Source organism: Zalophus californianus, chromosome 16 (assembly GCF_009762305.2).
Source record: "Zalophus californianus isolate mZalCal1 chromosome 16, mZalCal1.pri.v2, whole genome shotgun sequence".
Classification (NCBI taxonomy): domain Eukaryota; kingdom Metazoa; phylum Chordata; class Mammalia; order Carnivora; family Otariidae; genus Zalophus; species Zalophus californianus.
Genome location: NC_045610.1, coordinates 26296573 through 26321939, shown reverse-complemented (window position 1 = coordinate 26321939; position 25367 = coordinate 26296573). Strand labels below are relative to the sequence as shown.

General features: G+C 36.0%; 2 protein-coding genes and 1 pseudogene across 8 annotated transcripts in view; all 3 read left to right on the top strand.

Annotated features, from left to right (window-relative positions):
* Positions 1-10005, top strand: part of INTS2 (integrator complex subunit 2) — a 53254-nt gene extending 43249 nt beyond the window's left edge. For 4 of the 6 annotated variants that reach the window (XM_027626472.1, XM_027626474.1, XM_027626473.1 and 1 more), the window contains 6 exons: positions 2839-3037; positions 5079-5330; positions 5910-6017; positions 6147-6252; positions 7681-7857; positions 7959-8134. In XM_027626472.1, the coding sequence (XP_027482273.1) occupies positions 2839-3037; positions 5079-5330; positions 5910-6017; positions 6147-6252; positions 7681-7857; positions 7959-8128 (1012 nt within the window). In that variant the 3' untranslated portion in view covers positions 8129-8134. Of the gene's footprint in view, positions 1-2838; positions 3038-5078; positions 5331-5909; positions 6018-6146; positions 6253-7680; positions 7858-7958 lie in introns of all 6 variants that reach the window. The other 2 variants (XM_027626476.1, XM_027626470.1) reach the window with 1 other exon arrangement.
* Positions 10006-11573: 1568 nt separating this feature from the next.
* The window catches only part of BRIP1 (BRCA1 interacting protein C-terminal helicase 1), a 177247-nt gene continuing 163453 nt past the window's right edge, over positions 11574-25367 (top strand). The window contains exons 1-4 of one of the 2 annotated variants that reach the window (XM_027568558.2): positions 11574-11769; positions 13542-13660; positions 14775-14886; positions 16749-16922. In XM_027568558.2, the coding sequence (XP_027424359.1) occupies positions 13565-13660; positions 14775-14886; positions 16749-16922 (382 nt within the window). In that variant the 5' untranslated portion in view covers positions 11574-11769; positions 13542-13564. Of the gene's footprint in view, positions 11770-13537; positions 13661-14774; positions 14887-16748; positions 16923-25367 lie in introns of both variants that reach the window. The other variant, XM_027568557.2, reaches the window with a different exon arrangement.
* Positions 16085-16170, top strand: LOC113908404 (annotated as a pseudogene).

Here is a 25367-nt window from a genome sequence, read left to right as displayed (position 1 = left end):
CTTCCAGAAAAGAGCAACTTCTAAAACAATTTATCAGTGTTAAAAATCTGTTTAAGTAAGTAACCTTTCACCTGAATTGCCTCCAGTTATTCAGGAAGTTGTTAAATTTTGCTATCATAATGTATATGTTTTTGTACCCTGGCTTTTCTCTTAACTTGCCAACTTTTCCCCTCAGTAATAGATATTCTGATATTAATTGGCTGCATAGTATTCCACATAGATATCTTTGCCTAGCCCAATCCCTATTGTTGGACATTTTGTTTATTTCTGTTTTTTGTTATTATCAATAGTACTGTGGTGACTATTCTATGTACTATTTCCTTAGAACAGATTCTTTTTTTTTTAAATATATTTTTTTAAAGTTTATTTATTGAAGTAATCTCTACACCCAACGTGGGGCTCGAACTCAGGACCCTGAAATCAAAAGTTGCATGATCTTCCAACTGAGCCAGCCAGGTGCCCCAGAGCAGATTCTTAAAAATGGAATTATGGGGGCAAAAGTAACATGCTCATTTTTTAAGACTTTTGATGCATATTTTTCATATTGATATTTTGATTCATATTCATTTTTTTCATTCTGCCATCTAGAAAGGCTGAACCAGTTTACATTCCCAAAGCAATGTTTGATATTGTACTTCACTACTTTATATAATATTTTCCAATTTGATAAGTGAAAATTTGATTCTCAGTTTAATTTCTATTTTAGATTGAATATTAATATGCTTATTCACTATTGATATCTCTTCTTTATATTTTAGTTTAGTTTTCTATTGAAATGTTTATCTTTTTGATTTGGAAAGAGTTCTTCATAAAGGACATTAGCTCTTTATATTACAGTTTTTTCCTTTGTTCTGTTTTGCCTTTTAATTTTGTTAATTTTTTAAAATTTAGTTTTTTTACCAAGTGATCATCCACATGATTTTTAAAAATATGAAACAATATAAGAAGATATACACATATATAATGTTTAGGATTTGCTTTGAATTAACCCACTGGTGGTGATGGGAAAGTGGATGGGGGTGTAGAGGAAATGACTGGCCATGTGTCGATAACTGTTGAAGGTAGGTGATAATTTCTTGGAGATCCAATATCATATTTCCTTTGTTATGTATGTATGAAAGTTTTCATTATATACATTAGTAAGTGAAAAAACAAGAAGATCAACAGTAAGAAAAAGGTGTACAGTGAAAAGTCTTGTTGTTCTCTCTCATATCTATCATGTTGCTATGGCTAAAGCAAAGTTGCTCTGTGACCTCTTGACCAATCCCTGTTCCATCTCCAGAGGAAACTTTGTTGTCATACTAGTGTGTATGTAGCTTTACTTTCTATGTATTTACAAATTTATAAATAGAAATACTTACTTTTTCTTTCAGTGGTTTAAAAAAAACATAAGTAGTATTATATTGTAGGCATTATTTTGTTCTTTTTTTTTAAGATTTTATTTATTTGTTTGACAGAGACAAAGCGAGAGAGGGAACACAAGCAGGGGGAGTGGGAGAGGAAGAAGCAGGCTTCCTGCTGAGCAAGGAGCCTGATGTGGGGCTCGATCCCAGGACCCTGGGATCATGACCTGAGTCGAAGGCAGACACTTAATGACTGAGCCACCCAGGCGCCCCTATTTTGTTCTTTTTTTAAAAAACTTACTGTTGTTCATATGTTTTCCGTATGATATGCATAATTCTAACTCATTTTTTTTTTAACTGGTGCATAGTAACCCATATGTAAATTACTAGGCTTATCATCCAGAGACTCTGATTCAGAATTTTGGAGTGGAGCTTGAGATTTTTGGAAACATTGCCAGTTTTTTAATACTGACACATATTTTTTTTTCACTATAAATACATAGATGTTTATTGTAGAAAATATGGACATTTCAGAAAAACCATTGATGAACATTTAAGCTCTTTCCATCGTTACATGGTTATAAACACAGCTATACTGCCTGTTCATGCATGCTAGTTCCTTCTGTGATAGACTGAGACGTGGCATTATCAGGTTATTCTAAGGGCTTGGCTTTTTTTAAAAGATTTTATTTATTTATTAAAGAGTGTGCATGTGCACACACACGCAGAAGTTCAGGGAGGGACAGAGGGAGAAACAGACTCCCCACTGAGCCCAGAGTGCAGTGAGGGCTGGATCCCAGGACCCTGAGATCGTGACTTGAGTCAAAGGCAGATGCTTAAATGACTGAGCCACCCAGTCGCCCCAGGGCTTGGCTTTTTAAATTTTAGTGGTTACTAATTTATCATTTTTTTCCTTTTTTATATTTAATTCTTATATTTGTTCTTATCTCATTTAATCTGTAACAATCTTTGAGGTATGAAAAACTACTCTTTTTATAGATGAGGAAACTGAGGCTCAGTAAATAACTTATCCCAGATCAAGTGGATGAAGTACTTTTGGAATAGCAAGTTGTCTTGCTCCAAAGAAGAAACAGGAGTAGAAAGAATAAATATTCTGTTCTAGTCTCCTTCATCTTATCAATAATAGAATATTTCTCTTCTTAGGACAGCTGCTTTGCAGGTTCCTATTTAAGAGACTTCCTGGTAGTGCCATTTTTTTGCAAAAAAGGAATCTTTTCCCTAGGGCATTCATTATATTTGGTTTTAGCTGATAAGATGATATAGATAATATTTAATATATATTCAATATTCAATATAATCTTGAAATATAGAGGATAAGACAAATATTAAACTTTTATTTTTAGAATAAATATTTCAGTGGAAGAGTGTTACTACTCTTAGGTTTTTCAGGTACTGTTCAGGACTGATTGATCATATTCTGACTAATTTATAAATATATATTCTTTCTCATGTATTTTTCTTCTTTCTGTGTTAGATGCCCCCCACTGATGGATATTACTCTACACATGTTGAATGGATATCTTCTTGCATCCAAAGCCTACCTTAGTGCTCATCTGAAGGAAACGGCAGAGCAAGATAGGCCTTCCCAGAATAATACAATAGGTTTAGTTGGGCAAACTGATGGCCCAGAAGTTACCAGAGAAGAATTGAAAAATGCATTACTGGCTGCTCAGGTAATAAAATTTAGTCAAGAAATGCATGGGTTTCCCCGTTAATATAATTAGTTACATAGATGGCATATGATAGCCCTTTATGTACAATGGTGACATATTGTGCGTCTTTCATTACAGAATGTATTATAATGCTGTTTCCTTTGCTTCTGAAGATCAGATGGACTATATTACTTAAATTAGGAATAATCTTCATGATATTAGTTTAATAGCTATTTAAATGAGATTTATATTTTAACAAAATATAAAACTTTTGTTTTTTAAAATCAAATGGTGGAGACAAACAGAACAAGAAGTGTATATAATAAAATGTCAGGTAGTGGTAAGTAGTATGGCAACATAAAGTGTTCACTTTTATATTTAGAAAAGTTTTATAACAATGTAGAATTTTACTGAAGCCTTTAGTAATTTTTGAATAAGGCAGGAGATGTGAGATGATTAAATGTTAAGCAGTTTGAGGTCTTCAAAGTAGAAATGTTTTCTTAATTTGAAATATACCTTTTGAAATGTTTTCATTGGCAATAAGGGGAATTAGAGCAATTATATATATCCACAATCCCTTATCTATGATACAGAGATCAAAAATGAAAACTGAAGCATTTTTTTGGTAATTCAGTTGGCAGAAAGACCTGACCTGATGTGATCTCATTTGTGACAAAACTTGACCTGAATTGATATGAAGCTATTTATGGCCTTATCCCACTTATTGTGAATGTTGTTTTGCTGTAGAAATGTGAATATGTTTGACTGTACTGTGTGCTATCCTAGTCTCTGCTGGAGATATTATATAATATTACATGAAAAAAGACTTCTGAGTTCTAAATAAGTCTGGCCCTGAGAATTTCAGATAAGGGACTGAGGATCATAATAGCTACCATTTATATAATGCTTACTGCATGCTGAGTGTATTGTAAATTCTTTTTTTTATTAACTCATTTATTCTTTACAGCCAACTGATGAGGTAGGGAGTATTATCATCCATTTTTACAGATTAGGAAAATGAGACTTAGGGAGGTTAAGTCCCTTGCTCAAGGCTACGCATTAATAAGTGGCAGAGCTAGTATTCAAGCCTGGGTAGCCTGGCGCCAGATTCTACAAACAAAAACAACAAATCAACAACCCCAAACCAAAAACCCTTTGACCCAAGAATGATAATTATAAAATAAAGCTAACCTTACTTTATAATCAAATCCATCAAACAATTAGATGAAGTAATTGTTTTCTTCTATTCCAGGCAGTGGCTGTCTTCCAGAGATACATGTCATATATTCATTTTTTTGTTACCTTTTCCTGCTAGATAAGAGTGATTACAGCTCTCCTTTAAATGTAGGAGCTGCTACATTTAAAGGTGGATCACCCCTCAGGAAATTACTGTTCTATGAAATGACACTCAAGCTTGTAGACTGAACAACAGTGAGTTGTACAGGTGGAATAGATGGTAAGGCAGAATTTTTCTTTGCAAAACCAGGGCCATAAAGAGCCCATCTTCAAATTAAAAAGGGAGAAAAGCTTTAGGAAGTGACGTTTAGGCATTAATTATTAATCACCATCTTCAGAGGAATTAGTTAATTGGTGAGAAAAAAAAGCCAGGTGAGAAAAAGAGGAGAATACAGGAAAGGATCTTGGGAGATGTAGGAATTTAAGAGGAAAGAAAGAAGATTCTGGTAGAAGTCATTTTTTTGCTTAGGCCCTGTTTAGGATGTCACTGAATCAGAATACTCTTCTAGTACATGATTTTAAACTGGATCTGCTTTAGTGATATGTGACTACCCTGAAATTATGCAATATATTTGTTTGTATGTTAATTTTTATACGGAGAAGGTATGTAGTTTTCTTTAGAGACTTAAAAGTTTTCATGACCCTAAACAAGGTAAGAACCACTGCCCTATAGATTGCTCACATTTGCTCTTAAAAGTACCTCCTTTTTTTTAAATTTAAGAAACAGTTATTTTACCACTTTTGTTCATGTGAGAACAAAATTAGATTTGGTTTTCAAACAAAATTCTCAGAAACTTCTTAAATTTACTGTTTTATTTGCTTGTAGGATAGTGCAGCTGTCCAAATTCTCTTGGAGATTTGCTTACCTACTGAAGAAGAGAAAGCAAAGGGTGTCAATCCAGACAGCTTGCTAAGGAATGTTCAAAGTGTTATTACTACCAGTGCTTCAAATAAGGGAATGGAGGAAGGAGAAGACAATTTGCTCTGTAACCTTCGAGAAGTTCAGTGCCTTATCTGTTGTCTGTTGCACCAGATGTACATTGCTGATCCCAACATTGCTAAACTTGTTCACTTTCAGGTGTGTTTTCAAAGAACAATGCTTATATGGTTGACCTTGGTTTTTGAGAGGGGGAGTGCTTTGATTACTATATTAATGGGGATCAGTTAGCAATCAGAGATCACACAAATGATCATAGTCCTTTGCAATATGGCCCCAAATCCAGAGTTTTTAGATTTTATTTCACACTAATAGATTCAGATAATTTACTTTTATTCTGGTGCACCAGAAAGGTGAAACGCCAGGAAACATGTAGGGCACTGTAGCCTTCTGAGCAACTTTTACATAAAGGAAGAAAATCTCGGGGCGCCTGGGTGGCTCAGTTGTTAAGCGTCTGCCTTCGGCTCAGGTCATGATCCCAGGGTCCAGGGATTGAACCCTGCATCGGGCTCCCTGCTTGGCGGGAAGCCTGCTTCTCCCTCTCCCACTCCCCCTGCTTGTATTCCCTCTCTCGCTGTCTCTCTCTCTGTCAAATAAATAAATAAAATCTTAAAAAAAAAAAAAGGGAAGAAAATCTCCCTGTGTATTTTTGTCTGTATTTGACTTACAGTTGTTTTTTTTTTTTTTCTAACTCTTCCCCCCCTTTTCTTGTTGAGATAGGGTTATCCATGTGAGCTTTTACCTCTGACCGTCGCAGGTATTCCATCTATGCACATCTGTCTGGATTTCATACCTGAGCTTATTGCACAGCCAGAACTTGAAAAACAGGTAATGAGCATTTTGGAGGTTTAGGAAAATTTTAATCTCCCTCCAGTCTTGCTAGTTATCAAATATTTAAAAAAATTTAATACTTAAGGATTCTTCAGAAACATGTAACATTTTGATTTTGTATTGCAGATATTTGCTATCCAGTTGCTTTCTCATTTGTGTATCCAGTATGCATTACCAAAGTCACTCAGTGTGGCTCGCTTAGCTGTGAATGTCATGGGAACTTTGCTAACAGGTGTGTAGCCAACCAACATCAGTAACAAAAACTTCTAACATAAAGTAGTACATATTTTTACTGAATTTAGGAGTATGATGTTTCTGTGTCACTAATAGTTTAATTTACACCATCTTTTCAATTATTCTTTTGAAAATTTTTTTATTACAAATGTGATTTATAGTGTAGAGGAGATGAATAGGTAGGCAAATTGTATCTTTCATTTTGTGAATAATTATATATAGATTTAAGTAAATAAAATAAGCTTTCCAGGGGGGCTTGGATGGCTCAGTTAGTTGAGCATCCGACTCTTGACTTTGGCTCAGGTCAAGATATCATGGTCGTGGGATTGAGCCCCACATTGGGCTCTGTGCTCATGCAGAGTCTGCTCCAGATTCTCTCTCCCTCTGCCCTTTCCCCTGCTCGCACACGTGCATGCTCGCTCTCTCTAAATAAATAAATAAATAAAATTTTAAGGGAAAAAAAAGCTTTCCATATTTTACAAATGAAAATCAGATCTGCTTTCTGAATGTCATTAGGTCAGTAGAAGGCAAATTACAATTTATTACAAGGGCTTAGAGTTCCAGAAAAATCATGATGTGTAAATAAGAGATAAATATATTAGTTGTTTCCTTAAGTTCTAAAACATACCCTAATGTTTTAATCGCTGTCTGGTTTGTAGAGTAAAACAGTATGAAAATAAACTACTTTAAAAGATAGAACTATAATTCATTCTTTTAAAGTTATGACTTAATTTCATATTCTTTTGTTGTGCTCCCATAATGCTTTGCTCATTTTTCTTTTCATCATATATAGATCATGTTATTATTTTTAGTGGTTAAGAGCTTTAACTGCCTGAGTTCAATCCCAACTCTACTACTAACTGGCTGTGTAGCCTTGAACAAGTTTCTTTCTTTCTTTCTTTCTTTTTTTTAAAGATTTCATTTATTCATTTGAGAGAGAGAGAATGAGCGGGGCAGGGGAGAGAGAAAGGGAGAAGCAGACTCCCCTCTGAGCAGGGAGCCCGATGCAGGGATGCAGGACTCGATCCCAGGACTCTGGGATCATGTCCTGAGCCAAAGGCAGATGCTTAACTGACTGAGCCACCCTGGCGCCCCCTTGAACAAGTTTCTTAATGTATGGTTTATTTAAGAGTTTTTCTCCTCTATAAAAGAGGTGTCATAATAATACTTTCCTCATTTATAAAACTGTGAGAATTAATTAAATTAAATAATGCATGTAATACACTTACCACAGTGCTTCAGAATAAGAATTTATAGGTTGAATGATGGCTGACTATTAGATTGTAAACTCCCTGAAGGCAGGGATCAGATATATCAGACAACTTAGTAATCTCAGCACAGAGCATAGTGCTTAATATATTTAATAGGCCATGTACGTTGAATTTATATCTGTAAAGTAAAAAATTGTTTAACTTCTTTCCAACAGTTTTAACACAGGCTAAGCGGTATGCTTTTTTCATGCCAACTCTGCCGAGTTTGGTCTCTTTCTGTCGAGCCTTTCCTCCACTGTATGAGGATATTATGTCTTTGCTGATCCAGATCGGGCAAGTCTGTGCCTCTGATGTTGCTACTCAGACAAGAGACATCGATCCAATTATCACACGTAAGTAGGAACTGATTTTCAAACTTGCTTTAATATCTCAAACATAAAGGCCAAACTCCTTTCCAGATTCCTTGCCTTATTTTTTTTCCTTATGTTTTTAGGTCTTCAACAAATAAAGGAGAAACCAAGTGGATGGTCTGGTATCTGTAAAGATCCATCTTATAAAAATGGGTCTGGGGACACTGGAAGTACGGATCCTGATGTGCAGCTCTGTCATTGTATTGAAAGCACAATAATTGAAATAATAAACATGAGTGTTAGTGGAATTTAAAAAAAATGAAGCTGTTTGCTGCATATACTCAATACGAATTTGCATCTTAAAACAACTCTAAATTGAATGGGAACAGTAACATCTTGGAATCATTAAACAATTCAGTTCAACATGAATATAATTTAGAACTCTCTTTAAGAATTATGCTTGCTTGTATTTGATTGATAGTTCTTTGAATCTGCTTTGCTGGTATGTTTATAGTATAGCAGCAGAGCTTTGTTTTTTCCTATTGGGAGCACATTTAAGAAACTCATTACTAGAAAGTGAATTTGGCCTTGTATTTAGTTTTTGCAATGAAGAAACAGTGCCATGCTTTTAATTTCTTATAAAAATGCATCTGTCGGTAGCCCTACTGTTTAATGTCAGCTAGTAACAGTGTGACAGTGAAGCAATGATGAGAGGGAGAAAAAGGGAAGGGAGAATTCAGGAAAAATTAAGAGTTTTAAGTACCCAATAGAAATCGCTAAAACTTGCAATGCAAGTAATAGTAATGCAAGTTGGAATTCTGCTTCTCAAGAAATAGTATTGAGAAGGCTTTAAAAACGGCAGGTAGCTTTTTGTAAATGATTTCCATGGAATTACAGGTGAGAATTTTAAGATTTTACATATTTGCTTCAATTTTTACTAATATGGAGACATGTTTAAAGAGATACTTGAATAATTTGGAATTTTAAGATAATAATTTAGAAGTGTTTACAGAAACATCTTTGTGCAGAGAAGAACCTGAAAGGAGATCTCATTTATTTTTTTTTTAAGATTTATTTTTATAATATTTTACTGACTTACCTAATGGTCAGTGGAAGGAAATGCATTGGTATCTAATTAAAGTTCAGAGCAGTGAAACACACCAGATTAAAGAGCCCTTGCTGTGCCATCAGATTTATAATTCATGTCATAATTTTAGAAGATCTCTGAGTAAGAAAATATATACAGTGTTTGGACCTCAGGAAAAATTAAAAAGCATAAAGTACCATGTTGCTGAAGGATTTTGCAGTCCTCTGTTAGTAACTTCCATTGATTAGGTGGATGCATTCAGGTAAACCGTAGTCCTTATTTTTTCCCTTCAATTAAGTATCTAACATAGAAGTTACTTCTCCTTGCTTTCTGAGATATACCTGAATGACACACTCTTCCCAACCCCTTCAGTCCCCTGCCTTGAAACAGACCACTTGTAAAAGAAATTAGGTAGGCATAAGGAAGTGTGGTTTTTAAGAAAAGGAATTTTTCAATCTTCTCACTAGCATATAGGCACATGTCATTTTCCTCCTTTGTAAAATGGGATTACTACTGGCCCTACCTCATAAGGGTATTATATAAGAACTAATTTGTAGCTGTTTCAAATCATGAAGTACACAGTATCCTAGATGATAGAATATTTATAACTTTTATTAGATGCTTACTGTTCAATTAACTAATTTTGATGCAAAAAGTAAAAGCATCCACTTAAAAAATACCATAAGAATTTTCATATTTTTAAACAAGGCAGTTTTATAAGTCTTTTAAGATTAAATACAACTGCTCCTGTTTGTTTTGTTTAGTTTTTAAACTGAGACTTTGGAATATTTTGTGTGAGTAGGTAACCTCTAGGAAATCAGAAAAGGTTGAAATATGTTTTCTAACTAAATGCAGTGCACATTCCTGGATCACTTTTCAAAGACTGGTCAAAACCTGCTGTGTTAAAATAACATATGCTGTTTTTCATCAGATTTGTTGATGATGTAAATAAAATGTAAATATATTAGTAAATGTTAATATTCATGTATTTTAAGTTAAGCTTATAAGATTTGTCACAATGTGATTTTTTTTATTCAAGTGAAAACAGATGTGTGCAGCTATTTTGAATATTGGTTTATAAACATTCATATTCTTTATTCAAATGAACTTGTAGTTTTTTGTGTTTTATTTCACTGCTACTAACTTGAAAGGGACATTTCAAGGGACTGGTATCCAGGACTGGCTCCAGAGTCTGTGTCCCTTTCTGTTGTTATGCCACATACATCAAATGGCAATACAAGGTTGGAGTCAGTTGAGAGCCTTAGGAATTTAGGAGAGGAAAATCAGAATAGTTACCCTGGAGCAGTTACTTAAAAGATTAGATATTTAAAAAATTTATAAATGCAGAATAACAATTTGGAAGGTGTTTTTGAGGACTTTTATAAATTACCCTTCACTGTCTAAAAAGTTACATTTTTAGTACTTTCTGTTCATCTTTGCTTATGCACACATATTGTCACATAATGGAATTCATAGTATCCATTTGGAGTCTGCTTTTTTTCATTTAATTTCATATGAAATTGTTTTTGCAAGTTGTTTAATTTTTATAATTATGGTTTATAGTAATTTATTTTTTATAATTTTATTATAAAATCATCAATCATCATGGCTTCATGATGATTGAATTAATATAACCATCTCCCCTGTTACTATACTGGGAAGTTTTTTTTTTTTTCCAATATTAGGCACCCTTAAAAATTGAGGTATTACTACTTTTCTTTTTCTTTCTTTTAGATTACTTATTTAGGATAAATTTCTGAGTCTGAGTAAAGGGCAGAACTTATTTTCATGACTATGTTTTGTCATTTGGGGACAATGTAGTAAAATTAAAGTGAGGCAAACAAATCAGCTCCCCTCCTGCTGCATCCTCTTGCCGCAAACCTCTCTCCCAAATCAGTTTCTCGAATCTGAGAAAATGTCTCAGGACACTAGTATTTTAGCCAAGTTTAGGCTATACGGAACTCTTTAAAAATAACAATTCAGCGAGATCACGATTAACCTAGTTTTGAGGAAATTTAAGTGTACTTCTTGGCAAAGAATGAACTGGTCTCGGGAGGGACAGAGGTGGCTGAGCCTTAAGAGAGGTAGAAGTCATCTGGTGCTGGAAGACCTCGCGAGCGTTTGTCTGGTTTAATTTGGTATCTGGGAAAGACTTAAATATTATGAGGTCCTGTAGACGGTTGTCATCGAACCTTTTCGCCTGGTTTGGCTCATTCTGGCAATTCCCGCCTCAATCTTTTCGATAGCCTGCCTACTTGTAAGTTCGAATTTGAATTGAGTGGTACTGATGAATGCTCGGAGAACTCGGCAAGGCTTCTACAGACTTTACGAATAGAGACTTCGAATTTCCAAGAAATCTATGCACGGGTTAAATAACCGGTTGCAAGAAGTCAAACGGAGAGAACTCTCCCTTTAAACCCCTAAGATTTGGACGACTTTTTCCCTCTTCGGCTGTTCGCCTTCCGGTGCCGCCAAGTACCTCGGGCCCATTCTTATTACGAAGGCTTCCATTGGGTGCCAGAGTTCTCGTCCCCTAGCCTTGCGCCAGGATTGGTTGCTTGATATCTGGTCTTGGCAGGTGATTGGTTGTCTGAGCTCGTCCGGCGATTGGATGCCGGGAGTCGAAGGGGTGGGAGGCGGGAATTCATCCGGGAGAGCGTTGTTGAGAGGACTGATGAGAACTGGCGGGGGAAGGCTCAGCACCCGCGACCCTGCGACCAGGCCCGGGTAGTAGCAGCCCGCTGAGGAAGAGAGAGAGGCCTGTGACCCTCTTTGCCAGAGCTCCACTGTATTTGCTTGCGGATATGTTTTCTTTTCTCCCGTGAGTCGGAGTCCAGTCCGCGGTGCTTCAGTTTTCCTCAGGACAGGCAAGTCTGTCTCCCCGGGGGAGAGCGCGAAGCCTGCGGGAAGACTGCTTTCTGCTTTCGCCCAAACTCCCCGCTGGCCCCTCGGTGTGGACTGGATCACTAGGGACTCTGGGATCTCCACGGGCTGAGGGAGGAGGGAAGTGTGAGGACGAAAACCTGGGGAGAAGGGAGCCTGCTCCTCCCCGCCCCGGGAGCGGAGGCCTGTTAATATAGCCCGGGGCCTGGCGCTAACTCTTGGCGGCTGTGGGCGACGGCGGGAGGCAGATAACCGTGGTGTGTTTTTGTTTTTGTTTGCTTTATTCCATTGTAAGGGGGAAGCTACCCCATTTTGAGATGCCTGTTGCCACAACTGGGGCTGGGGTTGGATTGATTTCCGGGTTATATCCGAGTAACTAGGCCAGCGTTGAGTTGTTGGTTTAGATTAAAGGGTTGGATTCCACCAAATCTCATTCTCAGAATCACAAAATATTAGAACTGGAAAATACGTTAGAATAGTGTTTCTTTTGGAACACATAGGCTTTGGTTAAGGTTATTACTGGCTTTCTAATCAGTTGCATTGGTATTTCAACCATCCCTCCATCCCCAGATTGAGTTTATAATTTTTTTTCACTTTTGCAGTGATACCAGTGTATATCATTTACCCCCCCTTTTCAGTTTTTTTTCTTTAGTGTATATTTCTGGGAATGAGAAATCTATGGACTCTCTTTTCAGAAGAATGCAGTCGTGCACAGAAACTTCCACATGCAATAACAAGAGATCACAGTTGCTGAATTATATCTATGTATCTTAGGTTAAGAAAAGGTGGTTTAGAAGGGTGGGGGGATTAAAGTAGATCACTTCTGTTTTAGATCCTGGAGTTTTTCCGCACATTTCTGTACAGAGGGAGAAACAGGGTCCCAGCTGAGCAAGGAGCCAGATAAGGGGCTCCATCCCTGAGCCCTGGGATCATGGCCTGAGCTGAAGGCAGACTCTTAACCAGCTGAGCCACCCAGGTGCCCCTCTACTTTATTGTTTTTTAAAGATTTTATTTATTAGAGAGTGAGCACTAGCGGGGGGCGGGGGGGGGGAGGTAGAGGCAGAGGGACAAGCAGACTCCCTGCTGAGCCGGGAGCCCATGCGGGGCTTGATCCCAGGACTCTGAGATCTTGACCTGTGGAGAAGTGAGAAGTTTTTTTTTTTTTTTTTTACGATTTTATTTATTTATTTGACAGAGAGAGACACAGCGAGAGAGGGAACACAAGCAGGGGGAGTGGGAGAGGGAGAAGCAGGCTTCCTGCTGAGCAGGGAGCCTGATGCAGGGCTCGATCCCAGACCCTGGGATCATGACCTGAGCCAAAGGCAGACGCCTAATGACTGAGCCACCCAGGCGCCTCCCCACTGATCTTTAAATTAGAATTATTGGGTACCTGCTTAGTGCCAAGGCATTTTCTCCCTCATAACAGTTTTTAAGTTAGGGGTTACTACAGATAAGGATCTTAGTTTAGAGAAGTGATAACATATATGAGTTGTTTTCAGAACCTGGTCTAGATCTTATACTGTCTCACTTCTAGTCCACAGCTTTGGCACAGCAGGAATACAAATCCACATTTGTCACATTCCAAGACATGCTGTCAACCACTGTGATTTATAAGACTAGGAAATTCTTTTACTTTCCCATTTGTTTTGCTTAAACACTTGTTCCAATTTTTATTTCCAGACATCTGTCCTAGTGTTGGATATCTGGTTTTCTTTGGTACTGTTTCAATATTGATTTTCATTTCTGTTGCAGTTAGGAATCTGAAGTAAATAGTAAAGTATGATGTCTTCAGTTTGGTCTGAATATACAATTGGTGGGGTGAAGATTACCTTTCCTTATAAAGCTTACCCATCACAGCTTGCTATGATGAATTCTGTAAGTATTTTTCAATAGTTATTTTAAATCTTTATTAAGATACAGGTGCTTATAATTCATGAGACTGCATTCACTTTTCCAGATAGTAAATGGATTGAAAATATTTGCTGGGTTCATTGAAGAACATCTAAACTTGGAAAAATAATACTGATCACTGCTAAACTGTATCTGTCCATTGTTATAATGGAGACAAAGGAGAACATTCTGAAAAATGTTCTCATCTCAGTTGGAACTTCTATTTACTTTGCAGAATTAGTGCTTTCTACAAAATATTTGCTGTACATTACACAGAACAGTGTATTTCTCACCATAATTTTTTGAGATAGTTGTCATATAGAAAATTAATATACAAACTTAAGTAAGCCAACTTTCCAACTTTGTTAAATCTGAATATTTTACCATATTTACTTTATATCTTGTTTGTGAGCAAGAGTATTTCACATAATTTAAATGTTGCATAATGATATGATACTATACCTACCTGCAGAAGTTGACTTTTTTCGCTTAAAATTTTTAAGAGGCCTGTTGATTGTTAATCCATTTTACTTGCTGTATAGTATTCCATTATATGAATGTACCAGAATTTTTTTGTCCATTTTCTTTTGTTAGACTTTTAAGTAGTTTACATTCTTTAGCAATTATAAACAATGCTGCTATGGACTTTCTTATACAGGTTTCCTTGTGTTCATGTGGGAAAAGTTTGGAGTATATACATAGGACTGGACTTGTTAGAGTTGGGGATCTTCACCTTTCCTAGGAATTGTTAATTTCTGTACAGAGTGGTTTTAACAGTTTACACTCCAACGAGCAGTATCCTCCGTTAAGTTTTCATCAAAAATATTCATGTGGCTACATTCTAGTTTTACAGAAATGATTAAGGCACAAATTACTTTTTTCATTTCTTTTTTGCTTGATATGCTTTTAAGGCCATAATAATTTTAGGGAGAGGTATAAAGGAATAAAGTTTAGGTTTAGCTAAATACTGGTTCTCCCTTCTGCTATTGCTGTGCTCCTGGAAGTGCAACCTTACTTCTCATTCTGTTTGTACTTCTGATGGAGAGACCCTAATGAAGTAAATTGTTTATTGATATTTTTATTGTTTTTGTTTCCATAGATTGTCAGAGGATTAAATAGTAAGCAACATTGTTTGTTGGAGAGCCCTACAGGAAGTGGGAAAAGCTTAGCCTTACTTTGTTCTGCTTTAGCATGGCAACAGTCTCTTAGTGGTAAGTAGTTGGTTGATACCTTTAGGTTCCTTAGTGGGACCAGAAAAAAATATTTTAATAAACTACTTTTTATCCAAAATGACTCAACCATGTTCTAGCTAGCTAATTTAAGTACAGATTCTCTTTTAAGGTATTTCTTTATAAGTTGTATATCTTCCTTTTTTTATTTTATATTATTTTATTTATTTATTTGAGAGAGAGTGAGTGAGCAAGGGAGCAGGGAGAAGAGCAGAGGGAGAGGGAGAAGCACAAACTCCCCGCTTGAACAGGGAGCCCGATGCGGGGCTTGATCTCAGGACCCTGAGATCATGACCTGAGCAGAAGGCAGATGCTTAACCAACTGAGCGATCCAGTTGCCCCAAGTTACAGAGCAAAATATGTTGTTAATTCTAAAACAGTTTTGAACATAATATCGTCCTTTATTTGATGATTCAGAGTCTAATAAGAATCTTGGATGCTTAGTTATTATGAAAATGATTATGATATTTTGTATGTGAAAGATGCAAGAGATGGGCCTGTCATGATGCTATAACATACACAAATAATTGCTTTGAATAAATCCTTTAATATATTTCCTTATCTGTCCCTTCTTTATAACATCAGACCATAGGATATATAAAGGAAATATTCTAATTGATTTTTCTACTTGTTTGGATGCCGGATAAGGAAAAGTTTATTATAATATTGTTTTCATAAATACATATTATTTTGTATTACTTTTACTTTATTTGCTAACAAAGGCCTAGTAACATTCACTTTTATGAAAGACTAGCTAACATACCTAATGAATCTGAAATACAGTATTGGATATATTTTAGTTACATAATTAGATGGATTTTGACCTAAAGTTTTAGGAGAATTTAAAGTTAACTGTGAGTGTATGTAGGTATGTACATATGTATTTTTATGTGTGTGTGTGTATATATATATATGTTTTTTAAAAGGAAATGTGCTACTGATAAGACTATTAAAAAGTAAATATTTTATAACTTTTGTTCATTTTGATTGTTAATGATGTTACTTTTTGGGGAAAAGTGAGATAATCTGTTAATAACTTAACATTTTAATGGGAGACTGAAAAATAGAATTAGTAGTATTCATGTAGTACAGATGGGAAAATAATGTCAATACTGTTCATAGAAAATAGATTATTCACTTTTTTTAGTATCTGTGAACTGTGTATTTATACATGTAGGCCATTGCTTCTTGGCCTTTTGGCTAAGATCAAGTGTAGTATACATGTAGGCACACAATGTAGACCTCTATTAAAATTATGTAGTCTATTTAAGTATTAAAAATTATCTGTTTTATTTCAATATTGACCTTAAAATATATTTTGATACATGTATCAGAACTGATAAATCATGAAACATGTTTCTATTTGAAATAGTTACATAAAGTGGGAATGATTTAACCCTTATATATTTACATTATTTAATGTATTGAGCTTTGTTTCTTCAGGAAAATAGTAGTAATTAAGAATATACTTTAGGTCTTTATTTTAATCTTCCCTGCTTGATATTTTAATAAAAATATAAATGAATACCCAAGTGGTTAACATTATTATTCTTTGACTATTATCAGATTTTTACAAATTATGTAAATTGATGATAATTTCTCTATAAGTGTTTCTGGTATAAGTGTTTCTCTCTTGTGATTTGTTGCTGGAGATAGGGTGACCGACTTGCTTATATCTGCCAGGTACTTTTCCAGTTTTCCTCCAGTTTTAGCGCTGAAAATCTTGTATCTTAGGAAACCTCCCAATCTCGTGCAAACTGGGTGGTCGCTCACCGTAGTTGCAAAGGAAGATTAATGTTTTTTACAGAGAAATATTACAACTTGGGTTCTTTCATTTTTTTTAGGGAAGCCAGTGGATGAAAGCTTAAATAAAAAAGCTGAAGTACCATCATCATGTTGTTGTGTATGCCATTCAAAGAATTTTATAAACATTGACTTGAGCCAAGGAACTTCACATCATTTCAACAGTCCAAGTACACCACCTTCTGAAAGAAATGACACTTCATCAACTTGTCAAGGTAGTTTATATTTTGCCTGGCTCTGTTGGTATCTGTAGTAGCCTTAATTATTGCTGTTGTGAGACTTAAATTTGTTTAGCATAATTGACTATCTCCACCTAATTTCTCTGGAATTATGTTTAGATAACACATAGGATAGTCAGATATCCTTGGACTGTTTTATTGGCTTGACTTTTAATTTATTCAGACACTTTGCTAGCTTAAATCATTTTTTGAAGAAGGCAATGCACAATAAATGATATTTAGAAATTGATCTTATTTGTAGGCAGTATTGTTAATTATATGTTAGAATTTTTGGGGCGCCTGAATGGCTTAGTCAGTTGGGCATCCAACTCTTGGTTTCCACTCAGGTGGTGATCTCGGGGTTGGGGGTTGAGCCCCTGGTTGGGCTCTGCACTAGGTGGGGGGACTGCTGGCTGGGGAGACTGCTTGGAATTCGCCCTTTCCTCTCCCTCTGTTCCTCCCTCCATTTGCATGCACCCGTGCCTCCCTCTCTCTCTCAAATAAATAAATAAAATCTTAAAAAAAAAATTATGTTAGAATTTAAAAACACACTGATTTTTTTTTTTTAAGATTTTATTTATTTATTTGACAGAGAGAGACACAGTGAGAGAGGGAGCACAAGCAGGGGGAGTGGGAGAGGGAGAAGCAGGCTTCCCGCGGAGCAAGGAGCCCGATGCGGGGCTTGATCCCAGGACCCTGGGATCATGACCTGAGCCGAAGGCAGACGCTTAATGACTGAGCCACCCAGGTGCCCCTAAAAAAACACTGATTTATAAGACAAAATGCAATTAGCCTCATTTATTCATCCTTATGAGTTTGCCTGAACTTCTGAGGACAGTATATCTTATATGAGGCTTTTTTCTTTTTAACATATATTAGTTTTTTTAATTGAAGTATAGTTGACATACTGTATTACATACATTAGTTTCAGGTGTACAACATAGTGATTCAACAAGTCTAGGTGTTATTCTGTGCTCACCACAAGTGTTGTCTACCATCCATCACCTTATGCTATTACAGTGCCATTGACTGTATTCCCTATGCTGTACCTTTTATCCCTGTGACTTATTTATTCTGTAACTGGAAGCATGTATCTTCCATTTCTTTCTGGCAACCATCACTTTGTTCTCTGTATTTATGGGTCTATTTCTGCTTTTTGTTTGTTTATTCATTTGTTTTTTAGATTCCCCACATAAGTGAAATCATGGTATTTGTCTTTCTCTGACTTACTTTACTTAGCATAATACCCCCTAGGTCCATCCATGTTGTCACAAATGCCAATATTTCATCCTTTTTTATGGCTGAGTAGAGAATCAGGTATGTTTTAAATATGATCCTTAAACAGTTCTTACTAGATTTTTTAAAGAGAGGTGTACTAAGAATATCACAAGATTATTAATTTTTAAAAATATTTCTTTGGCTTTGAGTATATGGAAAGGATTAACAACCATTATTTACCTAAGCCAAAAACTGAGGAGACATCCTGTACACTTTGTTCTTCCTTATTTCTCCATGCAAACTTCTATCTCCATTGATACCTCCTTAGTCCAAAGTGCCATCTCTTGGTTAGAGTATGTGATAACTTCTTTTCCTGCTTTCACTCATGCCATCCTTTAATCACTGGCAGGAAGAAAAGAGGTTGCCATGATTGACTTAAGTCTAAAGAGTATCCACTTCTTCTTTTTATTTATTTATTTATTTATTTATTTATTTATTTATTTGGTTGGTTGGTTGGTTGGTTGGTTGGTTGGTTGGTTGGTTGGTTGCGGGGAGAGAGACAGAGGGAAGAGCAGAGGGAGAGGGAGAAAATCTCAAGCAGACTCCTGATGAGCATGGAGCCCCATGTGGGGCTCCATCTCATGACCCTGAGATCACGACCTGAGCCGAAATCAAAAGTCAAGCACTTAACCAACTGAGCCACCCTGGTGCCCCTAAATAGTATCCACTTCTAAAACGAAGGATGGAGTTATCTTCTAAAACACATGACCATGTGTGGAGGAGGGTAGCTGCTTGAACTAAAGTATGATTCTGTTAGGAATGAGGAAGAGGTGGTTGAATATATGCTGGAGAGGTGACCAGTAGTGTTGTCTATACTGTTTTGACGCTTAGCCCTTTTGGCTTTCTTTCCGTTCCTTAAGAGGATCATGCTTTCGCCTGCCTCAGAGCCTTTGTTTATATTAGTGTTTCTTCTGAGGAAAGGCCCATCTTCCATTTGTTATCCTGCATTTCCTTTAGGTCTCAGCTTAAATGTCATTTCCTTGAAGGAGCCATACTGACCTTTCTGTCAGATTAGATTTGGTTTCCCTATTATACTCTGTCCTCTCACTGTGCCTCTCCTTCATAGCACTTGTCACAGTTTGTATTATCCATATGCCTGTGTACATCATTTATCAAGCTCTGCTTCCTGTAGCAGACTATATACTCCTTGAGGTCAGGGACCATGTCAGTTTGCTTATCATTGTATTTTTATTTTTTTTAAAGCATTTTTTTTTAAGATTTTATTTATTCCTTTGAGACACAGAGATAGAGAGAGAGAGAGAGAGCATGAGGAGGGGGAGAGGCAGAGGGGAGAGGGAGAAGCAGGCTCCCTGCTGAGCCAGGAGCCCGATGTGGGGCTCGATCCCAGGACCCTGGGATCATGACCTTTGCCAAAGGCAGATGCTTAACCATCTGGGCCTCCCAGGCGCCCCTTATCATTGTATTTTTAGTACCTAACAGAGTGCCTGGCATATGGTAGGTGCTAGATAAATATTTGTTGTATGAATGAATGGAATTGACTTTGAGATAATTAAAGGAATTCTGGTTTATGTTTATATACAAACTGGTCTTTTTTAAGATTTTATTTATTTATTTGAAAGAGAGAGAGAGCACAAGCAGGGGGAGCAGCAGAGGGAGAGGGAGAAGCAGGCTCACCACCAAGCAGGGACCCCAACTGGGGGTCTGATCCCAGGACTCTGGGATCATGACCCGAGCCAAAGGCAGACGCTTAACTGACTAAGCCACCCAGGTGCCCCTACAACCTGTATTTTTTTTTTAAAACAGCCTTATTGAAATATACTTGACATAACTATACATATAAATGGTACACTTTGATAAGTTTTGACATAGGTGTACCTCCATTAAAGCATCAAGATAGTGAACATGTCCATCACTTTCAAAAGTTTTCTGTTGCCCCTTTGTTATCCCTCCTTCCCAAGCCTCCATGACTCACTCTTTCCAAACAACCACTGATTTGCTTTAGATTAGTTTGCATTTTTTAAGAGTATTTACATGGAATCGTAGTTTGTACACTTATTTGTCTAGCTTCTTTCACTTAACATAATTCTTTTGTTGTGTTTGTTGTGAAACATAATTCTTTTGAAATTTATCCATGTTGCATGTATCGACAGTTTGCAGTTTGTTAATTTTTATTGTTGAGTAATATTCTATCGTATGGATATACTACAAATTGTTTATCCAGTCACCAACTGATGTATATTTGAATTATTTCTAGTTTTAAGCTACTACATATAAAGCTACTGTGAATATCTCTGTATGAGTCTTTGTGATGGACATATGCTTTCATTTTTTTAGAGTAAATACTAGAAATAACCAGATCACTTATGTTTAACTTTGTAAGAAACTTCCAAACTGTTTCCCAAAGTGGTTTTACCATTTTACATTACCACCAGCAATGGTTGGGAGTTCCCATTTCTTTATATCCTTGTCAATACTTTGTATGGTCAGTCTTTTACCATTCTAATAGGTATGTAGTGGTATCTCATTGTGGTTTTAATATGCATTTCCCTAGTCACTTATGACAGTTGAGCATCTTTTCATGTGCTTATTAGCCATCTGTATCTTTGATGAAGTGTCTGTTCAAATCTTCTGCTTGTTTTTTGTTTATTTTTTCTTCCTGTTAAGTTTTGAGAGTTCTTTATATATTTTGAGTACAAATTTTTTTTATCAAATATGATTTTAGCTTTTACTTTTAGTTTGAGATCTATTTCAAGTTAATTTTGTAGATCGTGTGAGGTATAGATCCAAGTTCATTTATTTTGCATATGGATATTTAATTGTTTGGCACCATTTATTGAAAAAGCTATTTTATCCACTGCTTTGCCTTTGTGCCTTTGTAAAAAATCAGTTGTCAATATATATGCAACCTGCATTTTAATGTGACTGTGAGTTGAAGTTGTTTAGAATAGTCTCTTGAAGAATCAGATGGAATCAGGGTTATATTTTGATACTCTGTATTTTTAAGTAAGTTCTTTAATATAATATAACCTAAATACAGAAAAGTTCAGGGATTGTAAGTGTATAAGCTTGATGAATTTTCACAAAGTAAACAGTCATGTAACTACCACCTAGATGAAAAACATGGGACGTAACCTATATCTTAGTAGAGGCCCTCCCTAATTGCTATCCTCCCGTCACCATTGATGGTTTTTATATCCAAAGAAATGGTATTACATGTGTACTCTTGCACATTGTGCTGCCTGTCTGCTTTTGCTTAACATTGTATTTCTGAGATTCATTGGTGTTGTTGCATATAGTACTAGTTTTTGTATATTATTTCTACCGTTTATTAATCTGCTCTACAGCTGTTAGGCATTTGAGTGGTTTTTATTTTTGGTCATTAATGCTATTATCAACATTCTTTTTTGGGGGGATTATAGAGATTTTATTTTTTTAATTTTTTAAATTTATTGTTATGTTAATCACCATACATTACATCATTAGTTTTTCATGTAGTGTTCCATGATTCATTGTTTGCATATAACACCCAGTGCTCCATGCAGAACGTGCCCTCTTTAATACCCATCACCAGGCTAACCCATCCCCCCACCCCCTCCCCTCTAGAACCCTCAGTTTCTCAGAGTCCATAGTCTCTCAGAGTCCATAGTGTTCCCCTCCGATTTCCCCCCCTTCATTCTTCCCCTCCTGCTATCTTCTTTTTCTTTTTTAACATATAATGAATTTGTTTCAGAGGTACAGGTCTGAGATTCAACAGTCTTATATTATCAACATTCTTGTTCATTCTAGTGCAAATGGATATTTTTTACTAGATATATACCTAGAAATGGAATTGCTGGTCATAGTGTGTGCTTATGTTCAGCTATAATAGATATTGCTAACATTTTCCAAAGTGGTTGAACCAATTTATTTACCCTTCTGCCCTACATCTAACAGTATTTGAAAGTTACATCGTTCAACATTCCTGTTAACACTTAATATTTCCAGTTGTTTAAAATTTTAGCTGTTTGGGTGCATCTGTGGTGTTCTCCCGAGTTTTAATTGGTATTTCTCTGGTGACTGATGAGGTTGAGCATCTTTTTATATGTTTATTGGTTATTTGAATATCCCCTTTAGTGAATTGCCTATTTAAGTTGTTTGTCCATTTTTCTATTAGGTTGTTTCTTAACTAATTTCTAGGAGGTTTTTTTTTTTAATATATTCTAGATAGATCTTGTTTCTTTATACATTATATTTTAAAGACTTTGATAAACTTCCTACAAACTCCCCTGCTGTAAATATAAAGAACAAGAAGATAAGCCTTTTTTTATATGCATATAATGTGATTTTTTTTTAAGATTTTATTTATTTATTTGAGAGAGAGAGAGAGAATGAGAGATAGAAAGCACGAGAGGGAAAGAGGGTCTGAGGGAGAAGCAGACTCCCTGCTTAGCAGGAAGCCCGATGTGGGACTCGATCCCGGGACTCCAGGATCATGACCTGAGCCAAAGGCAGTCGCTTAACCAACTGAGCCACCCAGGCGCCCCTATAATGTGATTTTTAAAAAATGATTTGGGATTAATCTAATTTTGGCACATGGCAATTCAGTTTTTCTAAAACTAAATTATTGTTTTGAGTGGATATTTCTTACCCTTTAGTGGGCCATACAAATTTGCCCCTTGATTTATTTGGAGCAGAGTTTCTCAACAAAGACACTATTATATTTTGAATGGTGTAATTCTTTGTTATGGGGGCTGTCCTATGCATTGTGGGATGTTTAGCTGCATCTCCTAGGTCTCAACCCACTAGATGCCAGTAGTATTCCTGTATTTCTTGACAAACAGAAATGTCTATGCCCAATGTCCCTTGGGTTGGGACTTGGGGTGTTAAAAGTGCCCCAGTTGAGAACCAAGATCTAGATTCATTTTGTGGGTATTTTACCAGTTTGACAAAAAAATCACAGAGCTCAAAGTTACATGTCTTTTCTAAAATATATATGGAAACACAAAGGACTAAGACATTCTTCAGGAACCAGGTCAAGGTGAGAGGACTTGATCTATGAGATATCCTGATTTTTTATGTATAAAGCTATAGTAATTAGAACAGTTTTATATTAGCACAGTGTTAGACCAGTGGAAAACAATAGAGAACCCAAATTCAGTTCCACATCTATCTAGAAACTTGATTATTTATAGAAGTAATGTCTAGGGGTGCCCGGGTGGCTCAGTTGGGTAAGTGTCTGACTCTTGATCTCAGCTCAGGTCTTGATCTCAGGGTTGTGAGTTTAAGCTCTGCATTGGGCTCCATGCTGGTGTGGAGCCTACTTTAAAACAAAACAAAAAAAAGCATGTTTATGAGCAGAGGACTGAGTAGGGACTTTTTTTTTTTTTATAAGCGGTACTTAGATATCCTTATGAAAAAATTTAAGTTGGAGTCCTACTTTATGCCATACACAAAAATTCATTCCAGGCAGATTAAAGATTGAGGTATGAAAGGCCTTTTGTGGTTCCATACAAATTTTAGGATTGTTTGTTCTAGTTCTGTGAAAAATGCTGTTGGTATTTTGATAGGGATTGCATTAAATCTGTAGATTGCTTTCAGTAGTTTAGGCATTTTTAACAATCTTTGTTCTTCCAGCCCATGAGCATGGAATGTCTTTCCATTTCTTTGAGTTGCCTTGAATTTCTTTCATCAGTGTTTTATAGTTTTCAGAGTACAGGTCTTTCACCTCTTTGGTTAAGTTTATTCCTAGGTATTTTATTGTTTTTGGTACAGTTGTAAATGGGATCATTTTCTTATTTTCTCTTTTTGCTGCTTCATTATAAGTGTATAGGAATGCGACAGATTTCTGTACTTTGATATTGTATCCTGAAAATTTACCATATTCATTTATCAGCTCTAGTAGTTTTTTGGTGGAGTGTTTAGGGTTTTCTGTATATAGTATCATGTCATCTACAAATAGGGAAAGTTTTACTTCTTCCTTACCAATTTGGATGCCTTTTATTTCTTTAGGTTGTCTAATCGCTGTGGCTAGGTCTTCCAGTACTATATGGATTAAAGTGATGAGAGTGGACATCCTTGTCTTGTTCCTGACCTTAGGCTCTCAGTTTTTCACCATTAAATATAATGTTGGTTGTGGGTTTTTCATATAAGGCCTTTATTATGTTGAGATATGTTCCCTTAGACCTGCACTGCAGAGGGTTTTTATCATGAATGGATGTTGTACTTTGTCAAATGCTTTTTTTGCATCTATTGAAATGATCATATGGCTTTTATCCTTTCTTATTGATGTGACATATGACTTTGTTTTGCTTCAATAGCCAAAGCAGTCTTGAAAAAGAAAAACAAAACTAGAGGTACCACAATTCCACAGTTCAAATTATAGTGTAAAGCAGTAGTAATTAAAATAGTATGATACTGGCCAAAAACAGACCCACATATCAAGATCCACATATCAAGAAAACCCAGAAATAAACCCACAATTACATGGTCAATTAGTCTTTGACAAAGGAGGAATGAGTATACAATGGAGAAAAGAATCTCTTAAAAAAATGGTGTTGGGAAAACTGGACAGCCACATGCCAAAGAATGAAACTGGGCCACTTTCTTTCACCATACATAAAAATAAACTCAAAATGGATCAAAGACCTAAATGTAAGACCTGAAACCATAAAAATCCTTGAAGAAAGCACAGGCAGTAATCTCTGACATTGGCTATAGCAACATTTTTCTAGATATGTCTTCTAAGGCAAGGGAAATAAAAGCAAAAACAAATTACCCTGAATACATCAAAATAAAAAGCTTCTGTGCAGCAAAGAAAGCAACCAACAAAACTAAAAGGCAGCCTCCTGAATGGGAAAAGATATTTGCAAATGAAATATCTGAAAAGGTTAGTATCCAAAATGTGTAAAGAACTGATACAACTCAATACCCAAAAAAATAATTCAATTAAAAAATGGACAGAAGACATGAGCAGATATTTCTCTGAAGAAGACATACAGATGGCCAACACACATGAAAAGATGGTCAACATCACTCATCATCAAGGAACTGCAAATCAAAACCACACAAGATACTACCTCATACCTGTTAGAATGGCTAAAATCAAAAACATAAGAAAACAAGGATGTGGAGATAAAGGAACCCTCTTGCACTGTTGGTGGGAATGCAAACTGGTATAGCCACTGTAGAAAATAGTATGCAGGTTCCTCAAAAAATTAAACATAG